Source organism: Numenius arquata, chromosome 20 (assembly GCF_964106895.1).
Source record: "Numenius arquata chromosome 20, bNumArq3.hap1.1, whole genome shotgun sequence".
NCBI lineage: Eukaryota > Metazoa > Chordata > Aves > Charadriiformes > Scolopacidae > Numenius > Numenius arquata.
In genome coordinates, this window is record NC_133595.1 from 5,599,709 (window position 1) to 5,626,674 (window position 26,966).

General features: G+C 54.4%; 1 protein-coding gene across 1 annotated transcript; it reads left to right on the forward strand.

Annotated features, from left to right (window-relative positions):
* The first annotated feature begins 1,256 nt into the window (after positions 1 to 1,256).
* PLEKHN1 (pleckstrin homology domain containing N1) lies at positions 1,257 to 26,619 on the forward strand. The gene is made up of 16 exons (XM_074161777.1): positions 1,257 to 1,497; positions 3,166 to 3,265; positions 9,079 to 9,225; positions 9,605 to 9,685; positions 11,092 to 11,179; positions 14,512 to 14,636; positions 16,063 to 16,212; positions 16,611 to 16,691; positions 20,741 to 20,810; positions 21,316 to 21,470; positions 22,054 to 22,248; positions 22,789 to 23,040; positions 24,113 to 24,265; positions 25,106 to 25,225; positions 25,459 to 25,507; positions 25,812 to 26,619. Exons 1-16 carry the CDS (start codon positions 1,418 to 1,420, stop codon positions 25,994 to 25,996), a joined length of 2,031 nt encoding a protein of 676 aa, XP_074017878.1. The 5' UTR covers positions 1,257 to 1,417; the 3' UTR covers positions 25,997 to 26,619.
* Positions 26,620 to 26,966: the final 347 nt, after the last annotated feature.

Consider the following 26,966-nt stretch of genomic DNA (forward strand, 5'->3'; position numbering starts at 1 on the left):
AGTTAATCAAACTCCCTAACAGCTGTTTTACATCATTTTCCTAGGAATCAGTGTCAACTGACGTAATTACCAGGATGGTCTTCCTTACCCATGGGAGTCCCTATTAATTTATACAAGTTCTTTGCGAATTCCATGGTCTTGCAAGACTTAACTGCAAATGAACAGCAGCGACCCAAGACCTTTGTTGTTCAAGTTCTCGGATATAAATTCTCTGGACCTTCCGATCCCAAGCATCAAAGTTTTGTGTTTGCTTTTTAACAGCCACCGGCAGTACCATGGAATGAAAACGGTCTGTCATTTCCTGTGACTATACTGACTGTTTTTTTCAACCCACAGAACAGAAATATTTATTCTGCATCTACCTCTTGTATTATCTTCAACTACTCATGATTATTATTTCTGTTTCCACGCAGTAGGGGACTTAACACCATGGTCAGGAATTTTTGTTTTCCTTCCTTTTAAAGCATTTCTTCTATAAATATCCCTTTAGTTTTGCTGATCATACACAACTCCTTTTAGGCTTTGCTTCCTTTATCAATTGTCCGTAATTCCTCGATTTTGATATATACTAGCTTTGCCCCATTTATTTATTTATTTATTATATTTTTATACTGTCTGTTCCGCTGAACCTCTAATCCAGGCTGGTCCTTTTTGACTGATCCAACTGTTCTGAGTGCAGCCTTTGGAACACCTGGGAGACTGCTTAAACGACAATCACCAATATTATCTTTCTGCGTCCTTTTTTTCTTCCGGCTGAACTGAACAGCGATCGATTTCCTTTTGGGGGAAAAAAAAAAATCCAAACCAAACCCGGCTCCAGATGCCTTTATTCAGGTCTCCGGCTTCGTCCCGTTTGCTGGTAAGAAATGTTCGTGCGCCGCGGCCGCTCGCTGCATCTGAGCACCGCTGGGGTGTTAATTCGGGGTTGTTAATTACAAGGAAAATGAGGTCTGAGACCGGATTTGCCCACATTGAGGGCACCGGTTTGTTAATCGAGAAATCCCCAAGCTCGAAACGCTATTAATGAGATCGGGTAAAGAGAGAGGCTCTCGAGGGGGTAGCCCGGGACCCCGCAGCTCCCCGGGGATCCCTCCTGCCTGCCCCGGGGGGATGCCACGGTGGGCAGAGGCTGCTGCCCTGCCTGCCCTGCCCTGCCTGCCCTGCCTGCACCCTCCGGGGACCGCTGCCGCTCACCTGGCTCGCCCCTCCCAGCCCCGACGGGGCGGGGGAGAAGGGGCAGGAGGAGGAGAAGGGGCAGGAGAAGAAGGGGCAGGAGGAGGAGAAGGGAAGGTCGGTCGAAAGCCTCCCACAGCCCACACCCACCCGAGTCACAGCAGGCGGAAGGGGAGCGTCTCCGTGACACGCTCACACACACAAACCTCCCCGCGGCTCCTGGGCGCTTCCAGTCGCTGCCGGCATGGGGAACGTAACTTGTGTTCCTCAGGCACCTGGGAGGCTCAGAGGCTCTTTCAGAAGGAAGCCTTCGCTGAAGAAAGAGTAAGTAGCGCTTGCTTTTCCTTTGGACTGCTTTTCCAGTGGGGCTGGCTTTTCCCCCCGTGCGATGCACCACCCAGAACTGGGCTGGCAGCTGAGCCCCCGCTTGGGAAACCCAAGAGTTATTTACGTGCTCAGCAGAATCGGGCTTTTGCATGGTTTTTGCGGGGTGCTGGGCAGTGCCAAACGCGATCAGCTCCCCACAAGTGCCTGGGAAGGAATCCTAGATCTCTGCCGGCGGAGTATCCCTGCCACACTGCCCCCAGGAGTAACGCGATTTATTCCATTTCACTTTTTGAAAATTAAAACTCCCTTCTGTGGGACAGGCAGGGCAAGGTGCAGAATGCCCTGGCGCTCCTTGTTTTCACCTGCAACTTTTTTTTTTTTAATTCACGACACCCGGAGTTGCGGTGCTGTGTTGTAAAAAAAAAACAACATTCACGCTCCTCTCACCTTAGAGAGAAAGCCCTAAATCCCAACACTCTGCCCGCTACGATTTGACCTGCCTTTGTAACCCTGAAAGGAAGACACAAGAGAAAATGTCTGTAAAATCCTCTGGGGTGCTGGGGTGGCCGGGGCAGCGTTCAGGTAGCCCAGCAGTGGACGGCTGTCCCAAAATAGGACAAAATAGGAGCCTGTGCCCTGCTTTTCCCACTGCCCGGGCTCCCATCAGCGCAGTCACAGTGCTGCTGCTGGTACCTAAGCACCCACGACACAGAGCAACCCCCATCCTGAGCTCTCTGGACTGGAAAGGAGCTCTCTTGGGAACCAGGGTGATTCTGCATGAACCCCGTATGTGCTGGGCTTTGCGACAAACCCCATAAATTCTGCTCGGCTGAGGGGTTTCTAATCCAGAGGAGACACTTGAAATGGTCCCCTCGGTCTCCTGTGCTGCCATAAATTGGGAGGAAACCCCCTAGGAGTCTGTGGAGATCCCGTGGGGTAAAAGAGAGGGGATCAGGTGGGGAATTTGGACCCTGGAGGGCTGACATCAGGTAGCTGCAGGGGAGCAGCCAAACCCCAGAGCACCTCCTTGTCCCCACTGAGTCCCGGCTTCCCACGCTCCTGACTCCCCGTGGAGATAAGGCCGGTTTCTGCCGAACTAACGGCTGCAATCTGGTTGAAAGAGTGAGCAACTGCTGGGAAATCCCAACAAAGCAGTCCCAGCACTGCTTAAACGACACCGGTAACTGCTCGTTAGTGGCGCGCACGCAAGGAGAAGCTGGGGGCCTTGCTGAGAGTGGAAGGAAAGAGAAGAGGAAAACCACAAAGATAGAAATAAAACCTGTTTGTGAATATACGTTGCGTACGTGTACATATGGATCGCCACTCCAGGGGCTTTGGAATAGTTGTCAGGGCTGGATTTGGTCTTTGTGTTTTGCAATGGAACATCTGGTCCCTCCGCTGGTTTGGAGACACAGATGAGCCTAGCTGATCGTTTGGTTATGCAAAGGCATGTAAAAAAGCAAAGAAACACCAACAAGTGCAGCACAAACCCCATTACAATTCTCCCAGGCTGTTTATCAGCCCTCTGCTGGGCTGGGATGATTAGAAAGCCCATGACAAATTGCTTACTTAGCTTTCTGGCTTCCTTATTTCTGGGCAGAAGTCACTGCATCAGCCTAGATCTGTGTTTGCATGTGTGTTTTTGTTTTCTTCTCCCCTCTGTAGACAAAATGGCAAGAAAAAACTGCCCAGCTTTTTCAGTATAGAAGGAGGGCAGGAGAGAGATACGACCACGGACAAAATCCTGCAGTATATTCCGGGAACGGCAAGTACAAACACATCCAACCCCCTTCCCCACTGCGCCCAGAGATTATTCCCACCCACCCCAAGGACATGAGAGGGATGATGGGTCTGGATCTGGATCTGGGGGTAGCAGCAGGTCTGTCTCAAGGAGATGGAGGTCACATCCCAGGAAGGGATGAGCCCTGTGCCCTTCACTGTGCTCTGGGGTCCCCATGCAGGTATCGAGGGGACCTGCCATCAGCCAAAATGTGTGACAGGATGGGGGGGTCGTGCTGAGAGCGAAGCAGGCAGCGCGGTGGGAATACCTCACACGGCCCTTTGCTCTCAGTTCTTTTGTTTCTGGGTAGGCTGTGAAGGAAGGGAAAATTAGAGCGAGCGAATGAGCATTCAAAGGTAGGATGATTCATTCCCACGCTGGAATGAGACGGAGCAGGCAGCGTGTTAGCAATAAGCCTTGGGAAGGTAATCAGGAAGGGCAGGTCTGTCCCAGGCACGTACCAGCCTTGTGGCCATATGGCCCGTTTCCCAGCACCGCTCAGGGAAAGCGGAGGTGAAACGATGCGCCCCAGTATGTTTGCTTGGTCCCTTTTGCTTGGTCCCTTTTGGGTCCCTTGGCTTGGCCAGGGATGTGGACTGAGCCTCGGGGCTTGTTGGGCTGTACTGTGCATCCATCTGCCCCACTGCACGGAAAATAGGCTATGTGGATATGGGGGAAGGGGAAACTGAGGCAGAGACTCACAGCTAGACAGGTAATATCAGCAGCAGAACATTATCTCTTGGGTTTCCAGCTGCTGGCTGGGTGTATTTCCCTGGTGATGGGGTGCTTGTCAAGGGCTCGGTGTCTTACAGGACCCAGTTCTGAGCAGCCCTGCTCATGCACTTTGGGGTGCTGCAGAGATTTAAACATCTGCTCCCCACAAGCAGGGACCCTGCAGTCCCTTTCTATTCAGCTGCTCCCAGGTCGGTCCTTTCCAACCCAAAGGACTTTTGTTTTATCTCTTGTGAGCCTGAGAAGGGAGCAGGACTGGGATCCTACTCCTGGCTTGTGAGGTGGCCATGGGTGAGTGCCATCTTCTCTCTTTGAGAACGTATCCTGATCTCTATGGGTGGGAAGAACAGCAGAACTGGGACTGTTTCATAGTCCTGCCCGTTATTTGTGAATGAGAGTAACGGGCACGTCCCTGCAGGACTCCGGTGGCATCCAAAAGGGTTGGGCAGCACTTGATGGGACCAGGTCCCAGAAGGGAAGCAGGGAGAGCTGTCATGTTAGCGGATTCTGGAAAACGAATCCTGCAAGCTGACAGAACAAAGGTCACGGGGAGATCATTCGCTGAGGAGCACAAGCGAGTGCGGGATCTCTTCAGGGAAGGAAGGAGGGTGGAGCAGTTGTTTAGATGTTACCCTTGCCTGGGGCAGATGGGATCCAAACTCCCTGCTCAGCCGCAAGCTTCTTGTGTGGCCTGGAGAAAACCTTGGCTGAGTCCCTTTCCCACTCCCATCTTTTCAGGAGAAACACCTCCGAGAGCAGGTGGTGATCAGCTGCTGCAGGGCCAGGTTAGAGAGGAGCCATCAGCATGGGACTCTTCCGATGCAGCCTCGGAGGAGATGGGGTCTCCAAACCTCTGGCCAGGGCAGGTGGTTTGGGACCAGGCAAGTGACATCCCTGAAAACCAGGTCCCCTCTGGCACACAAAGCCAGTGCCCTTCTGCCCTGTTTCTCACGCTTCCCAGTTACGGCTTCTGCGAAGCCTTAGCAGAAGTGAGGGGGGGAGGATGTGGCAGAAGAGCAGAGCTGCTCATTTGCTTCTTTTATCATTAAACAGCAGCTTTCGGAGCCCCAGGGCACCAGCCTCGCAAGGCTGAGCTCTTCCTGCTGCCAGGGTTAGTGATTCAGCCGGGAGTCACTGGGGTCTGCAGGGGCTGAGGAGGGTTAATTATTAACCTGCTCTACCTGTAGGATGAGGCGTCTGAGACACAGGGAGAGAGCGAGAAAACGTGTCAGGGCACTTGCGCTGCCAGAGACCCGCTGCTTCCCCAAACCCTGAGAGAAACCAGGTTTCCGAGGATCTGGACTGCCTCAGACCCAGCGGGATAGCCGAGCTAACGGGAACAGGGCTCATCAGGATGGGGCTGGGGAAGGACAGTGCTTGCCACCAGCACAGCCCAGCCCAGGGAGCAGACAGCTGGCTGGGGAGGACTTCAGAGGAATGAGAAATGCTAGTTCCCTTTCATTTTGGCTGCACGCTGAGGCATCCCTGTGGTTTCGGGGGGAGCACGGGCCAGGGAGATAAGTGGTGCTCGTGGAGGAGGCTGTGCCAGCTCTGGTCCCCGAGCCTGACAGGACATCGTGGGGTTCCCAGTGCCGCTTTTTGGGGGATGGCCAGGCACAGGCCAATGCTGGTGGCTATAAACCTGTCTCAGAGAGGGCAGGGATGCACTTGTGGGTCTGAGCTCAGATTCAGCAGGAGCTGTTTCCCCCAGAACCTGGGAAACTGCTGTTGTACCTAGACAGATGATCGGGTGTTCGTGGGAACCACCGTCAACCGTACAAAGGGGTTTTGCTCTGAGTGAGAAAGCCTGAGCTTCCAGCCTCCTCCTGCAAGTGAGGGACAAAGAAACTGTAGAAACGGCAGATGGACAAACCAGAGGAGCTCAGGGACTGTGGTTGTGACCGTCTTGGATGGTGTTAGAATGAAAAGCAGGAGGTAGGAGGTGGGCGTCAGTGCTTCCCCCAGCGCAGGACAAACGGGCTGTGCTGGCTTTCACCGGGGACTTGTGCTGGCTGGTGGATTTAATGGTGTCCAGCTCCCTGCTGCTGCTCTGCTGAGATGTGGGCAGGAACCTGTGGAGATGTGAGGGCAGTTCTCCTTGCGCACAGGAAATGTTGTATTCGTTTGGGGTTTTAAACAGCGGCACCCCAGTGAAGGACATAAAATTGCTAGAAAAAAAAGACAGGAGAGACCTGCCTGGTTAAAAAAAAATTAAATAAATAAAAACCTGAACAGCTCCACTTCTTCCTGCGAAACCACAATATCTGATCATGAGAGATAAGACTGGGTTGAAAGACTGGTGTGGCGCAGGCGGATGGGACCTGCTGTGTGGGAGCCGTGGCTGGAAGGGTGGCAGGGGATTTCAGTGACGTGATCCCGTTTTGTCCATGGTCTTTTGACCATGGAGATGCCCCCATGCTCAGCCACTAACTCCAGCTTTCTTCCCAGTCTTGCCACAAACCCTTGCGAGCTGGGTTTGCTAGATGCTTGTCTGGGAGAGGGAGGTATTCCTCTTAATTTGTTTCTTGCCAATTTAATAGTGGTGGTGGAATCTCTCCCTCCCGACCCTGGGAAGGTCCCTGTGGAGACTGGCGCGTCGGCTGAGCTCTTTGCCAAAAGCACTGCTGGATTCCCAGCTCCCAGGTTGCTTTTGCTTCTTGGGGCTTTATTTATTACGGGGGAATTTGGCTGCTACGATCCAAGCAGCAGCATTGCCCAGGCAGCTGGTAGCCGGTGTTGCTGCTTATCGCTGTGTCCGTAATTTCATTGCTTTATCCTCTCCCCCCCTCCCTTACCCGAGCAGTGTTTTGTTATTGCTGCCACAGTCTGTCAGGTGATCAGTTGCTCTTTGTTCTGACAGCGGCTTGTAGCAGAAATGTAATCTTTTCCTATGCTTAATTGCCTCGCAGTGAGACCATTAATTGGCAGCCAGCAGGTTCCCACCTCCAGGGGAGGACCTGGGTTCCGTGTTCATGGGTGCTGTGTGGAGCCGGCTGGAAAAGCTGGAGGGACACTTTGAGCAGAGAAGGGGTTAATTGGTGTCCTAAAAAGAGCTACCTAAATTCAGGGAGGCCCTGGAAGGAACCCCAGGCTTTGCAGGTGGAAGGGTCCAGACAACAGAACCTGTTACTGGCTCATAGAATCACAGAGTCACAGAATGGTGGGGGTTGGAAGGGACCTTCAGAGACCATCCAGTTGAACCCCCTGCCAAAGCAGGGTCACCCAGAGCAGGTTGGACAGGAAGGCATCCAGGTGGGGTTTGAATGTCTCCAGAGAAGGAGACTCCACACCCTCTCTGGGCAGCCTGTTCCAGGCCTCTGCCACCCTCAGAATAAAGTTTTTCCTCATGTTGAGATGGAATTTCCCATGTTTCAGGTTGTGCCTGTTGCCCCTTGTCCTGTCCCTGGGCACCACTGAGAAGAGCCTGGCCCCGTTCTCTTGACACCCATCCATTAGATATTGATGAGCATTGATGAGATCCCCTCTCAGCCTTCTCCTCTCCAGGCTGAACAGCCCCAGGTCTCTCAGCCTTTCCTCCTCAGAGAGATGCTCCAGTCCCCTGAGCATCTTTTTAACTCTTCACTGGACTCTCTCCAGCAGTTCCTTGTCTGCCTTGAACTGGAGAGCCAGCTCCGTTCTGGCCTGAGCGCTGCTGATGTGATGTCCCCGGCATGGTTAGGAGAGGGGTTAATCTCATGCCGGAGGGGTGAGTCACAGAGGCCCCAGCAAGACAGATCTGGTTAGCTCTGCTGGCTCTTCATTTATCATGGGGCTCACGCAGCTGTCTCCTTGGCACGGTGCGCTGGGAGCGGGCACACGCGGGCCAGACAGGTTGGACGGCGGGGAAACACTGCCTGCTCGATCCCTGCTGAGCCCTGCTCGTTCCTGGAAATGCTGTTTGGACAGAAGCGTACGAGCCCCGGGGAGCCACCACGACACCCTGCCTCTCAGCTCCAGCCATGCCCTCGCTGGAAGTGTCCACCAGGAAACGCAGCCACCAGTGCTCGGAGTGGGGTCCCACCAAGGTGGCCACAGCCTGGTGACTGAGCAGCAGGGCAACCTTACTTCTCCCACCTACCCTTCTCCTTATCTTGGGAATGAATATCCCAGAGTCTATGTCTAACAAAGCTGATATTTAAGACAGATATGCAAGTGGGGTGTAGACCTGGGGGGGATCAGTGGTGTCCATGGCTTTGTGGGGATACAGCCCTTCCCTTTTCCCCAAGGAAATCAACCAACCCCCAGAAAGAAAAGTGTTCTTCCCAGAGAAACTGCAGGGAGAGCTTTTCAGCCCTGGGATTTATGCAGTATCCGGAGCGTGGAGCAGCAGCCCAGGGCTGCGAGCAGTGGAGTGTTCCCAGCGTGTGGGTCTGTGCCATTGCACAGAAGGAAGAATTTCTGTATAACCAGAATGCAGGAAAAAAGGGAAACCCCCAGCCCTGAGTATTATCTCCTTCTCACATCAGCCCTTGCTCTCCTGCAGTGCTTGCTGGCTTCCCTTAGCTTTTTGCCCTGACAATGAGCAGCTTCATGACTCAGTGCCTTGCAGCTGATTTTATGGCCGTGGGACTCTACGTCAAAAGTGTGTGGGCACCTGAAACACCAGACTCCACCTAGAGAAACCGAGGGATCTGAGCAGATGGGACAGCTGAGGAATCCAGGTGGAACTAGAGCAAAGAAAACCTTTCCACTAACCCCAGTGGCAGGCAAGCTGTTGTTTGCTTGGCCTTGATCGGTCCTCGTTCCAGTGAATTTCATTAGGGTGGCAGGAGGTCGTCTGTGGAGTTGGGTGACCCGAAATGTAGGATGTGCTTCTGCATCCCCTCTTTTCCAACCCAGAACACCTCCCTTTAGGTCAGTATCTCCCCTTGCCCAGGGAGGACAACCTCCCAGCAGTATCCGAACCCCAGCTCCATGCTGGCACGGAGATCCAACAACAAACAGCCCAGCTGGGGCATCTCCACAGGGTGCCTTTCTGAGGAAACCCCTCTGGGAACATCTCTTCCAGACATCAGGCCCCCACCTCCCACCGGCTCTGATTTGTTTTTCCTGAATCTTTGGTACAGAGTATTCAAAACCAGGAAAACCAGAAAGAAAACTTGGACCAGAGGTTCCCCAGCCTGTTCAAGAAGGGACGAAGGAAAATTGTTGTCAGGAATCTGGGCAAAATGATCTATTACTCCAAAGTCAAGTTTAAGTTTCAGCACTGCCAGGTAAGATGTGGCACCTGTGTGTGGGCGTTTCTCTTCCCAGGCACGGAGTGACCCTGCAGGACTGGGAAATAAAGCATAATTCTGGGAAATGTGACTCACGGAGACTTCCTCGGGCTACTGTGTGGCCCAGGGACTTCTGCTGCCACGCAGTGCATGGGTACCGGCTGGCACCCACCGGCTCCCATTCCAGTGAGGACCTGGGCTGTGTCTCCATGCTCAGCTGCCAGGCTGGCAGCAGATCCACCAGCAGAGATGCAGTGGTGGCCCTTGTTTGAGCGACCGTTGGCTTTTCTGTGCCCAGACCAGTCTTGAGATGCAGAGGGAAGCTGGGAGGAGGAAGGTGTCCCGAGATAAACCCCAGAACACGTCTTTTCTGCAGGAGGTGAAAGACTGTTTCTTGGAGCTGTTCCAGTCGTACCTGTACTTCCAGTCTATGGGCTCCAACGGACTCACCTACCAGGTAGGGCATCTCCTGGCCATGCCAGGGCAAGCACTGGGGAGTGGGGCAGTGTGGCCAAGCTGGGGGCACTGGGCAGACAGGGTGAGACAGGGCAGGGGGCTCTGCTCCCGGAGCTGCCACTGGCGTTCTCTAGGTGGTCTCAGCAAGTCCTTTCCCATGAATGCCAACTTCCTGGGGAAAGAGAATGTTTCTTCCTACAGACCATACCCAGACAACCCCAGACCCAACCTGGGTCCTTGGCCTTGTCTGGGGGCAGATATAGAGGTGGGACAAGGACTTGTGCAAGGCTGGCAGGCAGGACCAGCGATGTTTAGGTGTCCTGGACTTATCTTTGTGAAGAGTTCCAAGCACAGAGAGCTGTGCCTTGGCAAGGATCAAAGCTCCTATAGCTCAAAATCCCACTGGCCTCGGTGGGCTTGGCCCTGGCTTCTGAACCAAGGGCATAGAAAGCAGCATGTGGGAGAGGGTGGAGAGAAAAACCTGAGGGCAGCTTTGGGGAGCCATCCTGGCCAATTGTTCATCAGTCTTTTAACCTGGTGATGCTGGTGAATTGCAAACAATCGGCTGTTTTGCACATGCAGCCAAAAGATCACAGCCGAACAAAGAGGAAGCCCTGAATGTGCTCTCCCTCCATGAGTGAGTAACTGGAAGCTGAGCATGGCTGTTTTGTAGACGTTCCTAAAATTTGTTCCTTTTAGAAATGATTTCTTTTCTTCCAGGTGACTTGAGGTTAAAGCAATATGCCAGTACGACCTGTAGTCATCCAGCAAGGCAGCCTTTGACTGGAAGGACACGTGTCAGAATACAAACAATATTACAAAATCTCCCGTCTCCTTTATAAATGGTTCCTTAGATTATTAATTCTAGAGGAATTAAAAAAGAATTAACGTGCCAGTACTGGCCCTTAGACATTACAGCAATTAGCATCTTTTACAGTCCTTGTTTAGAAAGCCCAAGTCAGGGAGCACAAACTTGTCATCTGTTCCTGTGCTTCGTTATAGCGGGACTCTGATGAACTGGAGTGTAGAAACTAGACAGCTCAATTTTGCTTTATGGTCATTTCCATCTTCTCACTTGCTTGTGTTAAACCAGCAATTGGGTTTTTTTGAAGTTTCTCTTAAAACTGAAATGCTTGAAATATAAAGAAAGTGTTCTTGCCTGCATGGCAGCTGATATCTGCAGTACTGGCCCCACGGAGCTGCGGGACCTGCTTCCCCTGGGCAGTGTGCTGGGTCGAAATCCCAAACGTTTCCCCTCAGGACATTGTTTTCCAGTTAAACACCGTGAGCCCCAGCATCGTGCTGGTGCCGAGGCTGGACTTCCAGTCTCCTATGGCAAAGGGGCATCAATTTCAGAGCCTGCCTATGGGCTGCCCCCCAAAATAATGGTGTGTTCTTCTCGTACAGGAACTGCTGCCTTTGAAAGAGCTGAATGTGTGTGAAATTAAGAATGGGAAGAGCACCGGGCAGGAGGATCACGCTTTCCGCATTGCAGGTTGGTGCCTCTTTGTTTGCTTTGCGCGGAGAGCAGAGGGTGTCTGAAACACAACTGTCTCTGCTCTTTGTCCTGCTCTGACCTAGTCCCAGAGAAGACCCACACTGCGAAAAGAGGTTGCAGAGAGCTGGAGCTCTTCCTCCCAGCATTTTCTTCTTCCCCTCCAAGGCTTCCCTGCTCCAAAACAGTTGGGCGGTGATGCCCAGGGCTGCAGGCAGGGAAGGGACTGGATAGGGAACGCAGAGGGAGGATGGTCCTGTGCTCCAGCGGGTTAGCACCCGGGACACATGGTGGCACTTCCCACCTCTGCCCAGTCGTTTAGGCACCACATTTGAAGAGAAGGAGTGGAATAAAACTTCTTCTTCCACTTCTAGTCTCCGTATAAACCCCGAGGCTGGGGTTTGAGTCTGAGCAGGCACTCGTACAGCCCGAGGCATACAGGATGGGCAACAGTGCCAAGAGGTGACTTGCCACCACCAATAATGCCAGGCTGGTGCTGTCAGGACCCAGTGCCACTTCACCAACTCTTCCCCCACCAGCACTCTGGCCTCCGCAAGCTTTTTTTTTAACTTTTTTCCTAGTGATCTGGCTCTAGAAAAGTTTTCCTAGGATGACAGCCTGGCTGGAGGCTTCTTTGGGTTTAGTCACTGCTGAATTACAGCAGCCGCAAGCCCCCAAGAGTAGTAGTTAAAGCATAAAGCACAGAGAACTAAGTAAATAACCCAGTAACGACACGGAGCCAAGAAAGCTCGTTTGTGTCCTGGGCCCACTCTCTGTGCGCTCTGGTGTCCTCTGTTAGAGAGAAAGTTATACAATGGCCACTCAAACAAACAAAAAAAAAATGCGTAAATGGTAAAAAGGAGGTGGTACAAGCAACCCACGAATCGTGAGGACTGCGGAGTCGTGGTCTGCACTAGGCAGGGCTCTCTGAGCCTTTCTGGGAGCCTGTAAAATGAAGGAAAACTTCTCCCAGGCGTAACCTGTCAGGGGCGTCTGCAGTGGGGCGGGTGGACTTGTTCTGCTTGTATTGAAAGAGGCAGGATTGTGGCTGGGTGGAAAATGGCCTCAGGCTTTGCTGGGGTTGTGTCCTGCTTAGGGAAAGAGCTAACCAAAGCCTTTCTGACAGAGAGTGCTGTCTGTATCAGGAAGCAGTGACACAAAGAAAGCAAGGAGGTAGCGATATTTAGGATTGCCAGGAGATGAGTAGAACAGTTTTATTTGTCTCCTAGAGGGGGAGAAATCAAGGCACGGAGGGGATAAGAGCCTTTTCCGTGGCCCCACACAGGGTCAGGGTGGAAGTCTTTTGTCTCATGACTCTGAGACACAAAAGACACGCGTCCGTTCTCTTGAGAAATCCCCTGGCGTGGGTAGTTCCCCATGAACTGCACTTTCTGGGGGTAGTTCAGCACATCAGGAGATGCCGGCACGGTCACTGGAAGTGTGGAGGTGGAGCGTGAGAATGAAGCCCGGCAGCGTGCAATGCCAGCCCTTGGCACGGAGAAGCGGGTAGCAGCTGGCCATCACCTTGGCTTTGTGGTCCAGGTCCATCTCTTGCACAGCCTCTGATGCTGATGAAGCTGTTGAGCTCCTTGCGTTACCTCTGCCTCCTCACCTGCCCACGTTGCAGCTTTTTCGTATCTCCAGACAGAGAGATTTGAATGGGAATAAACTGCTGCTGCTCCGGGAAGGGGCTTTCTTGCTTCCAGTGTTCCTCTGGACAAGGAAAGAGGAAGGACGGGGCAGAAGAAAAGAGCACGAGGGTCGGCACAGGTTGCTCAGCGTGGCTGTGTCATGGCCCTGCCGCCAACGTGCCCTTGAGGCTGGGGGAAATGGCAGCAACTGAATTAGCAGCAGCCTCTCGGGCTCTGCGTCACAGCCTCCCCAGCAGCTCCTTCCACGAGCTCCGGGCACGTCTCGGGCTTCAGGCTTAGGCAGGAGTTTCTTTTCTCATTTTCTCTTCCTTTGGGGCCCTGTTTAGACGCGGCAACGCGAGCAGCCCTCGGGATACGTCTGAAAGGCTGGTCTTAGAGGAGGTGGCAGAGCAAGCAGTGCCATGTTAGGGGTCATGCCCTACCAGCGTAATTCCTGCTCTTTTGTATAAGGGCATAGATGCCCAGGGAAGTGCTCAGAGCTGCCAGAATATCTAGATAACGTTAGCACCTTTATATACCCTCCCAGCAGCTCGGTAAATTAGGGCATCACCTCATTTCCATTGCAAAGACAGGGAAACCAAGGCAGGAGGAGACAAGAGAACTCCAGAGCCTCAATGGAGCACAGACACTCGGGATGCCCCAGTGCTCGACACCTAATTGCTGTGATGGATCTGAACGGAGTGACTTACGGAAAGTCACTCAGGGCGTCTCTGCCTCAGTTTCCCCACCTCTGCTTTGTCTGTGTCAGTGCATTTCCTGACAGACACTTGTGTTTCAAAGCCTTATTTAACTGTTGTTCATAAATAATGCAGGAATTACGGGATGAAAGACTGAACAGAAGGGCAAAGTATCACACTTATCCAATGCACTTGCTTATCTGAGTATTTCCAAGTCCCGCACTGGTAGATATCACTGAGCATGCACCAAATATGGTTTAATATGAGATCACTGGTAAATTATTAATCATAACACACATTCTGCAGCCTGCCAGAAATTATTATTAACGTCACTAGGTTATGTCTCACACGGAGGGCGTGAGACTTTTTTTGCTCATGCTACTGAGCAAATGATAGCTGGAAACATTAAAATCAATAAGATACAGGGCTGTTCCTCCCTTCGAGGGTATGTCTGAGAGCAGCTTCAGCTTGTCTGGCACAGAAGCAATAAATAAAACAGTGTCAGAAAGCTCCCCATGTTTTACCCAGCGCCAAAGTGAAACTAAGAGACGCCATGCAGTGTTTGTGTTGGGTTGTGTTGGGTTAGGCTCTCCGCAGCAGCTCCCTGTGGTAGTCCCTGCCCACAGAGATGCCTTTCACAACCCGTTGGGGGGGACTTTTAAAGCTGAAATCTGCCCGTTGAATTCCAGCTCGATTTTTGTACTGTCTTTGACTTTTGTTCTTGGCCGGGTTTTGGACTGAAAAGTGACTGGTGGTGAGAGTTAGATGTTCCCCAGCGGCCTGATGCGGGGACACGTGCCCAGGGTGGTGGCAGGAGGGACTGGAGCAGGATGTCACCAGAGCAAAGCAACCCGTGGTGTGATGTGCTGAGCATAACAGCTCTGGCCAGCTGATTGCTTATTGATCATAGAATGGTTGGGGTTGGAAGGGACCTTAAAGATCTTCTGGATGCTGCGGTTGGTGCTCTTATCTGCTCAGCTCATCTGGTGTCTCGCATACCTAGGTCCTCTGCTGAATCCCCTTATCGTGTTCTGCCCTACTGAGTCAGAGCTGAAACAGTGGCTTTATCACCTGGAGAAACAGATCCAGCTGAATGGAGGAAGCCCTGGCTTGCCCTTCTTCTCTCAGGTTGGTGTCTCGGGACAGTGAGGTGCTCAGCCGTTTCCCGTGCTGTGGGCTCAGAGCTGAACGACCGGGACCGGCTGGGTAGATGCTGCACTGCTCCTGCTGCGTTCCCTGGGAGGGATAATCTCTGCAGCCAGCCTCTCTCAGCCATTTTCGCCACACTTCTAGGTGCTCACGTTCCTCTTCCAGAATGCTGAGTACCCCACGAGACTCTGGGTGCCTTCTCTGGGCAGAGGGTTGGGGATGGAAAGGGAGAGGGGCTCGGGGACCACTTCCAAATGCTCCTTGCTGTGTTTGCTGCTCTTTCAATTTGTTGGAAGGAGGTGTGGGGTTGACTCCTGGCATAATCCCCTTTTTCCAGGCCAGATGCTTGAGTGTTTTGCTATACCAGTCAGGGAGGTGCCCCTCTGGCGTGGTGCACAGGGGTTTTGGTGCCACTTGTACCACTTCCATCAGCTGCCCATGGCCATTGACCCCTCTCCGCCAGCAACATGTACCAGCTTTGCCAGAGCAAGGGTAATGTCAGCATTGTGGTGAGGGCTTCAGTGGCCCCAGCTTCTTGCTGCCCGAGGCACCTACCTCTTTGCCAGCACCTGGAGCTGGCCCTGGGCAATACACCTCACAGTTCTCACTTCCTTTACTTATTCCACCACCCCTAAAATAACCATGGATAGACATGCTAATTACCCACACCTGACAGACGTGTTCTTGCTTGGGAGCTCCTCTCCCCGTGGAGGAACCGTGTATTTTTGTTCAGATGTCCTGAGGGGCTTGGGTCTGGGCAACCAGCGCCCGAGTGAATGTGGGATTACGGTCTGAATGGCAACCCCAAAGGTGCTGTGTAATGCTGAGACCTGACAGCAGCTCGGTGCAGTTGTGCTGCGCATGTGTGCACACACAGCTTGCTTTTTGTGCGGTCTCCTGCGAAGGAAGGGTGCAAAAAGAAAGGCAAGGGTGCCTGGCTGGGGGTGTGTGCTGAAAGGGAGACCTGTGACCCAGAGGTGCCACCACCACAGCCCCCGAGGGGTCAGAGCTTTGGGTCTGCTTCAGAGAAACCCTCACACAGTTGGCTGCTTGTGCAATTATCCGGAGTTTGCAAAACATTTGGAGGAGGAGACTGGGACCAGGGCCTAGAAAACATTCAAGAGACCTGTCTTCTCCTCTAGTCTCTGCGGGGTGTTTTACTTCCCTCCCTGTCTCTGTCTCCCCACCTGTAAAACAGAGGTATTCCCTTTGAAAGGCAATGAACAGATGATGCCAGGTACCAAGTATGATTATTCAGGCCCAGCTGGAAAACTGGCTCCTGCACAGATTTATTTACTCTTTCCTGCTTCTGCCACGCTTGAAAAGTGTCCTGAGATGGGCCATGCCCTACATGCTTTGGGGAGGACCTGTCTACCCCGCTTCTCGGTTGTGCTTCTGTCCCTAGAATGACTGGACACCGAGCTCCATGGGGAAAGAGGAACTGCGGTGGTCCGTGCAGAACATGCCTGTCCAGGACTGGAGAGGGACCCAGCGAGAATCCCTAGGCGATGTCCTCTGTGTTTCCAAAGTGAAGCTCCAGCATCTGCCTTTCCAGGTAGGACACATCTCTGGGGAGCAACCTCCTGTCGGCACGGCTGGGAAAAGCCAATGGATGGAGTGAGTAGGGCAGACTCCTGCCTACCTGCTCCAGATAATCCAACGGGGCCCTGAAGGGTCATTTTACCCACATCCCAGTAAATGGAAAGAGGTTTGTCACAGCTCCTGGGGCCCAGCGGTGGTGCTTGGGGACAACACGTGCATAAGCATTTGCAGGACAGGGCTGGCAGCTGGAGCTGGCAGGAATCTCGGTGGAGCCCTGTTGCAGGGAAGCAGCTCGGCTGTGTCCAGAGCCCTTGCCTCGGGCTGCTGTCAGAGAGACAGAGGAAAGGGTCCTCCAGACCTGAGCCCCGTCTGGCCGTTCACAGGGAACCCTCTTCCCCTTTACTTCCCAAGGAGCAGCACGACCGGCTGTTGGTGCTTTACCCGTCCACGCTGGTGATAGTATCTGAGGAGCGCAACACCCTCTGTTTTAAGGTAGGTTTGTTTTGGACCACCTTCCTGCTCTCTCCCACCCATCCACAGCGGCGATTTTGGCACTTTCCTTGGCTTGTTGCTGCCCTCCCGCCTGCGTTCCCTGGTTGCTCCTCGTGTTGGCAAGGGCTTTCCCCCCACGCTGCTCCCTTGCCAGCTGGCAGGTGAGCAGGCAGAGGGATGGTGCAAGCTATCTTCCCATGAGAAACACCTTGCCCTCCTACCAAAGCCCCGCGGGGGGAAGGAGCTGGCTGCCAAGGAATCCGAGTCTCTGGGAGGAGGGAGGCTGGCATGTTTCTGTGTGGTTACGCTGGCAGAGAGCCTGGCTCGCTGGCTTGAGAGATGGGAGCTGGAACAGCCCCAGAGTGTCCCTGCGGGGGCTTTGCTTCCCAAGCCCTGCTCTGTGGGACTCACTGGGAAGCAGGTAGCATCCAGGCAGCACATCTGATGCTCGTGGGGAAGGGCAAAAGGCTGTTCCTTGGGTGGTGGGCAGAGAGGAGAGGCTGCTGCTGGTGCTCTGCGTTTGCTGCCCTTTCCCTCTGCGGGACAAGGGCCCCGAGCAATGTCTGGGTATGCCAGCGGAAGGACCAACAAGGATGTGGAGGCCTGAGTGCCCCAGGGGACGTGAGATGAGCTTCTCTAGTCCACCTTTGCTTGGGAGCCTTCAGCACAGATGGGCCCTGGGAGCTGCGTTCGCATTGCTCGCAGTCTGAATGGCCCTTAAACCTGATCGCCACCATCCATCTTAGGCATCATTGCAGTGGCTTTTAAACAGCCCTGTGCTTTCTGGCCCTGTTTCTCCCGGGTTCGAGCAAACGTGCCAAAAATGAGCTCTGGACTGTCTGTGAACCTGCACGGGCAGTGCCACCGGCACATGGCAGAGCGGAGCGGGTCCTGCAGAGGAGCAGCATCCTTCTTGGTCACCGAGAGAGGAGCTGGTGACACGGAAACCCCGCAGAGACTGAGGGCTTGTGAAATCCAGTGTGAGCTCTCTGGGGTCCTTCTTCACATGATTTCACCCTTCCCACATCAGGCCCCAAGCCACACAGGCTGCTTTTAATTCCAGGGCTACCCACAGGGAAGAGCTGCACAGAGCATCTCCCCAGCCAGAGGAGATGGCTGTGCCTGGGACGGGAAGGGGTGTGAGGAGGGACATATGCCAATAAGATCTCTCGCCATCCCCAGTGCAACAGCCGAGGGTGTTTTCCAGCAGCTGGTGGCTTGTGTGACACACCTCAGACAGAGCCTGTTTTCGGGAACATGTTGTTTGCAGCTCCTGGGAACGGGGCACCACGTAAGGGGGCCTTGGGCTGGGCTCTGGGATTAACTCATCTCTTTTGAAACCTTAAACCAGATTTTTCTGCCCTGTCCATGCAACGTTCCCTTCCCACGGTGCCAGAGCGTTGGTCCCCGGGCGTCTCGCTCTCTGGGGCAATGGCAGGGCTCCCCGCAGCCCAGGCAGGAGGTGATTCACCAGCCTGTGACACCGCAGTGGGAACCTGATTTTCCACAGGCATGTCAGGGCACAGGAGCCTTCTCCCAAGGCTTCTGCAAATTAACTTCCCTTCCCTGCGAGCAGACGCTGAGCCCTACAATTTGTGTGTGAAGGAATAGCCCGGCCCTTTTGTTCTTTGGTTTCATACAAACCGCAAGGAGCTGCTGCTGCCAAGTTTGCGTGTGGGACGGGGAAGGGGAAGGCAGGGGCTGAGCCTGCCGGGACGGGGCTCATCTGAAGCAGCAGGCTCTGGCTCACCGCTGGTGGGAAAAAGCCCTGGGCGAGGCGTAAATCAGCAAGGGGGGAGCTGTCGGTGGGGGGGGACAGGTTCATGGACGTGCCCGGGGAAGGCCGGAGGGGCTCTTTGCAGCCGACGTGTGTGTTATTTGTGGGATGCTGCTGCGCTTCCCCAGGTGGGACTCCAGCCCTGGGGTATTTCAGCCTTCTCCCATGGACACGGGGCGGTCGCCTCAGAGAGGATGGAGCACCAGGTGCCTCGGGGAAGCCCGACGCAGTCATCCTCGGTGGCAGGAGGGCTTGCTCAAATGTGCCGGGAGGGTGAGGAACAGGAGAAGGCAGCACCGGCCTCTCCACACGCAGCCCTGCAGCACCCACGTCAGCTGAACCATCAAAGTCCATGAACATTGCACGAGCTTCCCCTCCCAAGGTCAGCCCTCCTGTGCTGCTCGGACCATAAATCACTGTCGGTGCAGGATAAATGCCCCAGAAGCCTGCGTGTGCCCACGGGCTGCTGCAGAGATGCTGCCGGCCAGCACAAACCACCGACACCCGTCCCGGCTCCGCGTTCACCTTGTGGCAAAGCCGGAACGTCGGCCACGTTCCCCAGAGGCTGTGCAGCTGGGAGAGCTCTGCAGTGAGGACGTGATGAGGGGTTTCTGCTGGACAACTTATTTTGCAGCCTGTAAACTTGGGCAAATGAATCCTGACCGAATTGCACCTTTAGCTAAATGACAGGGCTTCGCTCCGGCTTTCCGTGCTTTCTCCGCTGCCGGGCATCGGGGAGGGTAGCGTGGGGTGGGAACTTCGTTTCCTGAGCTCTCCCCAGACCCTGTGTTTGCCATCCCAGCCAGGAGCTGCTCCCAGGGCCATTGCCACCAACTGTCCCTGCCTAGTGCTCTGTACCCACAGACAGGGTTAGAGTCACATCCAGGTGATGTGAACAGGGGCTTAAGGAACAGAGAAACTGTGTCTCACTCGGTTTCCCCCTGCTCAGAGAAAGAGAGAGGTGAGAATTAAAGCCATGGGCTCATTAGTGAGGTGGCTCCAGTGCAAAATCTGCTCCAGCTGCTCTCCCAGGACTCTTCTTGTTCGTTTCTGTAAGGAAAAATCAGCTTGGGGAGCCCCAAAGAAAGAGGAGACCTAGATCCTAACACAGTGTTGACAAACCCTTGGCCCTTCTGCCAGGTTGCCCATCAGAGGGAATTAAACTGTCAGCGGTGACACTCAAAGGACAGTGGGCAGCAGAGCAGGGCTCTGATGCTGGGCTGAGGATGGGGCGCAGCTGCAGGAGCAGAAGAGGTGGATGTGGGTGCAAAGGCACTATTGCACTTCGGGGCAATAGCACATGGTATCTTATAATTCCATTTTTTTTCCAGGGATGGGCTGCTTTAGCTCCCTAATAGGAACGTACATGGGGTGCCTGCCTGGAGCAAACCCCGCTCCGATGGCAGGAGTGGCATCCACAACTGTGCTGTGTAGCACAAGAGCTCACGTTTCACCCGCTGGCATTTACAGGGCTCAGCCCTGTCTTTGTGAGACTTTGCAGGGTGTGGATTGTGGGGGATTCCTGTTTGCAAGGCTGGAAGTCCCATTCCAGCAACTAAAAACCTCGTCCAGGACCACGCTTGCAAAATTTTCTGGAGAAGTCAGCCGTTAAACTATGGGAAACTGTTGAAAACGGAGCTGGAAGGGAAGGGGTGTTTTTCTGAGCTTAGTTCTCAGGAGGGACTTTGTAAGAGCAAAGTTTACGGAAATGGCTCGTGCGGTCATGGCTTCAGAGGCTTCGTTCCTGCAATAAAGGCGAGAGAGCTGCGAGCGGGGAGGGTGAGTTTAGTGGGACACGGCTGAGTCAGTCTGCTGGGGACAGAGTTCTCCAGCTTGTGCTCCATATCTGTGCGAGTACAGAGGTACCTACATCCCCACCCAGATTAGCAGCAGCTTGGGTGCCTCTTGCCTCCTGCAGACCTAGGGGATTTAGGCACCGAGCCTCCTCTTCCTCCTCCCCTTCCCTGCAGAGGGGGTTGCCGGTGGGACCGAGCTGCACCTTCTCCCCACGCCACACCAAGAGCAGCCAGGCTCCTGCCGGCCTCCCCCAGCCCTGCACGGGGACCTCCCCTCCTCATCCTCCCACCTACGCTGGCAAAACTTTGCAGTCAGCTCCTAAAACCTCTTGGCTTTGGGGAAAGCCCCCGTGGAAGTGGAATTTCATCAGCCAGGTGCCTGTGGAGCCTCCAGCCCTCAAGGGGTGGCCAGGTTGTCCCCCCTGCTCTCCCTGTCTGTGAGCTGCACGGTCCTAAGCCTGTTTCTCTCTCGACAGGGCGAGCTGCCACTCAACGCCATCCAAGTGCTTTTTGAAGAGAACGAGAAAACCTCCTTTTTAATAGAAGGTGCGTGTCCAGCGTGCTGAGGGATGTGCTGGCAGCAGCCACGGAGGTCTCCAGGGTTGGGCTGATCTCATTAGGATGCTGTGGCCACCTTCCTGCCACGTCGGCACCTAAGCTCTCTGAACTGAACTGCTTGGAAATCTTGGACCGTCTGTGCCCTGGGTGCCTGGCAGGGCCTGGCTTTGCTGGAAGGGAGAGTCTGTGAGCCACCAGCAGCAGGGTTCCTCCTCATTTAGATCTGGGCTGTGTTGGTCCCTGTCCCACATTCAGCCAGGTGCAAGTGGGTAGCACCAAAGGCAGAGCGTTCCCGTTGTCCCCGCAGCGGTGTCAGGGTCTCCAGACCCCGGGAGAACGTGGAGAGGGATGGAGCAAGGGGATTCAGGGTCTCTGGGAGAACATGGGGAGGGATGGAGCAGGAGGATTCCCATGGGTTTTTGAAGGAAGAAACACGGACTGTCAGTCAAAGCCAGTAACAGCAGCGAGTGATCAGCGAGTGATGTTTTTACAGGTCGGCTAATCAATTCGATCCGGGTGATCTGCCGCAGCTACGATGATTACCAGGAGTGGCTCTACTGCCTCAAAACAGCCCAGTTTCGAAACACCGACTCCTCCCTCTCCGGATCAGAGAGTTTCTCAGGATCAAAGCTGCCACACCCCGGGCAGGTAAGAGATGATGTGGGTTTGCATGGTCATCAGTAGATGTCTCCCAGGACTCCTGTCTGTCCTATCTCTGGCCACGTGTGACTACTCTTGTGACACAACAGACTCTGCTTCAAGTCTCCTGCTCAAAGGCTGTCATGAAGTTGCTGATCCTTGCAAATTGCTTTGAAGCCCTGTATTACATTATATAGGAGGTATTATATTAAATTCCTTCAAAAGCAGGCCCCTGGCCATAGTCTGTGACAGCGTTGTGCAGCGAGGCATTGGCAGAAGGACATTAACAGGGTCTCCCAGGGAAGGGGAGACTCGCCCTGCCAGCTCTGCAGCTGGGATGGGGTCAGGATGCTTTCACCTTGTCATTTGTCCCTGTCGCCCTGCAAGCCGGCCTCAGCCACCCTCTCAGCCCTAGAGGGCAGCAGACCCCTCTGCAGCGGGTATGGATGCCATGCGGGTATGGATGCCATGCGGGCGCAGCCTGGACCCTCTGCTGGCCCCACTGCTGGCCCCTGCGATGCTCGGGAGGATGCTATGTGCCTGTGGCCACGCAGGGGGCTGTTCCTACATGCTGGTCTTCTCCCCCTTCTAGTTTGCCGGCAGCGGGAGAGGGTCGCTCACTTCTGATGGCCGTACGAACTCCTGGGCGTCGGGAGGGAGAGTGGCCACCTTAACACACCTCTCCCAGAACAGCGGCTCTCTCCCCGATGGACAGTCCTTTGTGCTGATGCCTGAGAGCAGGGTGCTCGAAGACTCCTTCTCCTCGGGCTATTCCCAGCCTCTCCATGTAAGTGAACCCCCCCAAAAGCCTGGGACACGTGGGGACAGACACTGCCTTTGAGCAGAGGGGTCTGTCCCAGATGGGCTGAGCTCAGATGGTCAGTGTTTGCTACGTGGCATAGCAAATCCACGCCTGGAGCCTGTATTTGTCCTGGCTCAGCTTTGTCACTGCTGATAAAGGACAAGTCTGCTGAGGGGTCCCGTGCCAGTGCTCCGCTCTCCAAAAGGATTGTTGGTACAGATTGCAAAAGGGCAAGCGGGACTGTTCAAAGGTCAGGAAATGCCAGAGGAAAAGCCTGTGGGTGGGTGGGTGGGAGGTGATGGGCTGGGCAGGTCTTTGCTCTGACCCCAAGCAGCATTTGTACGTCCAGGGGATGGGGAGGAGCACGTGGGGCAGGGACCTGGCTGCAGGACCACGCTGATTCAGGAGCACCACGCGATGCCACGCAGCCCGCAGCACGATACCGCAGCAGGTACACACAGGAGGCGTGTGTACCCAGGGCTGGGCTGAGGAGAGCCATCGCCGGGGTCTGTCTCCTTGTTTCAGAGCCTGGCACACGCCAACTGGCCAAGCACGGGGCTACCCCCACAAGACCTGCGGAGGGGTGGCAGCGCCAGAAAGTCCAAGGGCAAATGTGGCCAGCAGCTGCCCAGCCAGGACTCGGAGAGGACCATCTGCAGCCTTATTCCTGAAAACCCCAACGGCGAGCTCCTGTCCTCGGTGTACCACGAGCCGTACTCCGCACACAGCTCGCAGCATCACCCTGCAGCTCCCCCGCCACACCTGGACCTCAGCAATGTAAGGGGGCTGGGATGCGGTGGGGAAGCCCTCCTGCCTGGGAAGGGTCCACCAGCAGAGAAAGTGGTGCACAATTCATGTTTTCCTTATCCCTGCTTGCAGGGATAGCTGTCCTGGCAGGTGTGAAACCCCTTTCCATTTAAAAATGGCCCATGGGAGGTGAGGTTAAACACAGCAAATGGAGCAATGTCTCTTGGAGCCCTGAGATGATGGGCAGTAATTCCTGAGGCAACACGACTGGAGTGTTATTGCTTCATAGGACACAGCCTCTTCTCCTGAGGGCTTTCCAGCTTGTGTCCATCACTGGTTTAGCGTGTGATGCCGTTGTTTTCCTCCCCTCGATGAGTGTGCCTCTGCCTTACACGCAAGTTCCCCTTGTTAGCACAGCTGGGAGACAGCCCCACCACCCCTCAGGGCTGAGCAGCGTTTGGGACTTGAATTGCAGGGACATTCCCCACTCTGATCCCTCTTGGGGATAAATTGCAAGTGGGGAACACAGAATCACACAGAATCACAAAATGGTAGGGCTTAGAAGGGACCTCTGGAGATCATCCAGTCCAACCCCCCGCCAAAGCAGGGTCACCCAGAGCAGGTTGGACAGGAAGGCGTCCAGGCAGGGTTTGAATGTCTCCAGAGAAAGAGACTCCACACCCTCTCTGGGCAGCCTGTTCCAGGCCTCTGCCACCCTCAAAGAAGTTTTTCCTCATGTTCAGACAGAATTTCCCATGTTCCAGTTTGTGTTTGTTGTCCCTTGTCCTGTCCCCGGGCACCACTGAGAAGAGCCTGGCCCCATCCTCTTGACACCCACCCATTAGATATTGATGAGCATTGATGAGATCCCCTCTCAGCCTTCTCCTCTCCAGGCTGAACAGCCCCAGGTCTCTCAGCCTTTCCTCCTCAGAGAGATGCTCCAGTCCCCTGGGCATCTTTGTAACTCTTCACAGGACTCTCTCCAGCAGTTCCTTGTCTGCCTTGAACTGGAGAGCCAGTCACGTCATGTTCCTGTTGTTCCTTGTCTTTCTTGAAGTGGGGAGCCAGCGTGTCATGTTCCTGTTTCAATTCTGCCTTGTAGCTGAGCAGATGGAGCTTGGTGGGGAGTCAACCCTCGACAGCTTCCAGCTCCCTGGAGAAGCCGGCCGTGCCCTGCTCCCCCCTGTACACGGACCCCTATACGCCCAGCTCCCCCGGCACCCGCAGCCTGGCAGGCTCCGGCTTCCTGGAAGAGGTACCCTGCGCCTTCGCTGCCGGTTACGGCCCTGACTCAGCACACGGGGCTTTTGGCTCCAGAAATCGTGCCTCGGGCCATTTCTTTTCCTGCTGTCTGCCTGAGCAGGATGTGGAAACGCATTTCGGGGTTGGGCAGGGCACAGCATAGTTCTCTGGTTTTTTTTCAAGCCGGGACAGAGTCAGAGGGGAACAGGTTTCCCTTGTCTTATCACTGGATGCCAGCGTCACAACACTCCCAGGAAGAGCAGGAAACCCCAAAAACAAAGGCAGAGACTGAGATGTGATCCAGTCTACAGAGATGAGTCAGACACAGAGACCACTTTACCTACCCCCAAAAATTCCAGCTGTGGTAACTGAGTGCCTGTTAAAGGCTACTTTTCTAATTTTGAGCATCTCTTGGGAAAAGTGTATTTCTGAGTCTGTGGCTGGCATCCCCCATACTGCTGAAGTCCTCCCTTTCCTTGGAGGGTTCTTCTGACTTCTCTCTGTCCTTCCTCACCCCCTGAGGAATCAATAGGTCTCATCCTACTACCTTCGCATCTGGCCAACTTCCACTACCTCTGTGGGTCGTTGCGAGGGACCCACAGCCATTCTTCTTTTCCCTTCAGGGTAGGAGTGTAGTAGAATTTGCCAGGTAGGCAGAAAAATCTTGGTTTGCCTAAGACTGTTCACAGCAGGGCTGGCTTACAGGTGTGAAGCAGCAGGTCAGTGGTATCACAGCAGGCATGAAATCTAGAGGGTTTTTTTGGTTAAGTTCCTACAGTGTCACGGACAGATGGGTTCAGCACATGCGGACGGATTCCCAGCCCTCCCAGTACCCCAGCATCTCTCTCTGCAGAAGAGGAACTGCCATCCCCTGCCCAGCGGTCACTGCAGAGAGGTGCCTGCAGCCCCCAGTTACAGCACGACCTCGTGCCGTCTCCAGCTGCGGCCTCCTGCTGATGCTTATCTTGAAGAGGTGAGCTTGTAAATGCAGCCCTACTGCTCCCCGCTCTGCAGGGGAGTACACGGGGGTCCCAGCTCACCTTTCTCTGGGCTGGAAGTGGTTGGTCATGGCAGGGCTTTGCTCTGTGACAGGGTGCGTCTCAGGGAGCAGGGATGGGGGAACCCACAGAGGGCCAATTCCTGGTGTGCGGTGTTCCAGGACTGCAGTGCTAAGTCATCCTCATCGGCACGTCTCTTTCTTTTCAGGTCTCTTCTCTGCCAGAGGAACATCTGGGCCATTCATTGCATCCACCAGGTGAGACTCTTGGGATGCTGCAGCCCACCCTGCCTCGCTGGTGCCTGTCTCCATAAGCATCATTCAAAGCAGGGCTGAGGGAGCGTGGGGACTCATGCATGCCCTGCCCTCCTTCTGCTTCCTCGTGGTGGCACCAGTCACTTGTGGGGCTTGTGGTTCATTCTATGGCATGCTTACAGCTTCCACTGCTTTGCCCAGATCTAGCAATTTTGCTGACCCTGTGTGTTCTCTCTGCCGCCAAAGGAGACTCCAGCCCCCGGGTTGCTCATCAGCTCTCTGAGCGCTTCGGTCTGTTTTTCTGCAGATGGGAATTTCGGCACTTACGACCTGCCGGAGGCCGGCCCTGACTCCCCAGCCTACCACGACTATGCCGAGCTCCAGAGCTTCCAAAGCGACTTCAGCTACGACAACCTGTGGGAAGCCGAGGGCAAGGAGCCGGACACCCCACACGCCTCCCCGACTCCCGGCCAGCAGTTCTACCAAGCCTGAGGGAACTTCTCTACAGCCGGGCACGGAAAAGCTCCCCGGGCTCTTTTCTCGCTGGGTTTCCCTCCAGGGCGAGGAGCCTGGGGCGTACAAAGCACAAGGCTCTGTGAAAGGCTGGTTCCCATGTCCTGGCAGGTCCAGAGCTCAGACTTCTCCCCTAAATCTGAGGAAGGGGGTAAAGCACAAAAGCGACAGCCTCTGTGGAGCCGGAGGAGCAGCGTGTGTGCCGTGCTAAGGAGCACGCTCTGCGGCTGCCCCGGCTCGGGGAGCCCTGGTGAGGGAACAGCATTGCCCACCTGAAAATACAAGGAAGAACAAAAAGCTGGTCAGGCTCCATCAGATGAAAGGGAGCGGATGTTCAGACGGAGCAGTCGCTCAAAGGCCAAAGAAAAGGGCTGGGTTAGTTTGATCATTTTCATTTTCACCGGAGCCCTCAGGCTGGTCACTTTGAGGATCCTCCGATCCCTGAGAATAGCTGTAAAGCCAGACCTTGCCCCGTTGGGCTCTGAAGTCTGCAAAGATGCAAGAGACATGTCCCCCATCGTGGTATACAAGGTTGGTAGCAATAGCTGTGCTCATAGGGTTGTCTTCCTGCAAGATCAGAGTTATCTGACAGAGATGGAGGGAAAAAAAAAAAAAAAAAAAAAAAAATCCAGATCTGGGCAGAAAGGGATATTCTTTCCACTTTATGCAAAAAATTCCTTCCTGCCAGTGCTGGCTCCAAACCATGGTGGTGACCCGCAATATTATGAGCCTGTCAGCTTGGCGGATGGAATTGAGAAACGTGCTGCCAGCAAATATGCCAAGTGGCTTGTGTTTACCGAGGCCTTCCCTGGAAAGGGTGCCCCAGATTCCTCTCACGGGGCTGCATCCTTCCCTCCCGCGTTACTGGACTGGCACTAAATGCTGCCTGTGAATATCTAGGCAGGGAAGGAAGGAAGAAAATTCGCTACAAGCCAAATTCATTACAGCC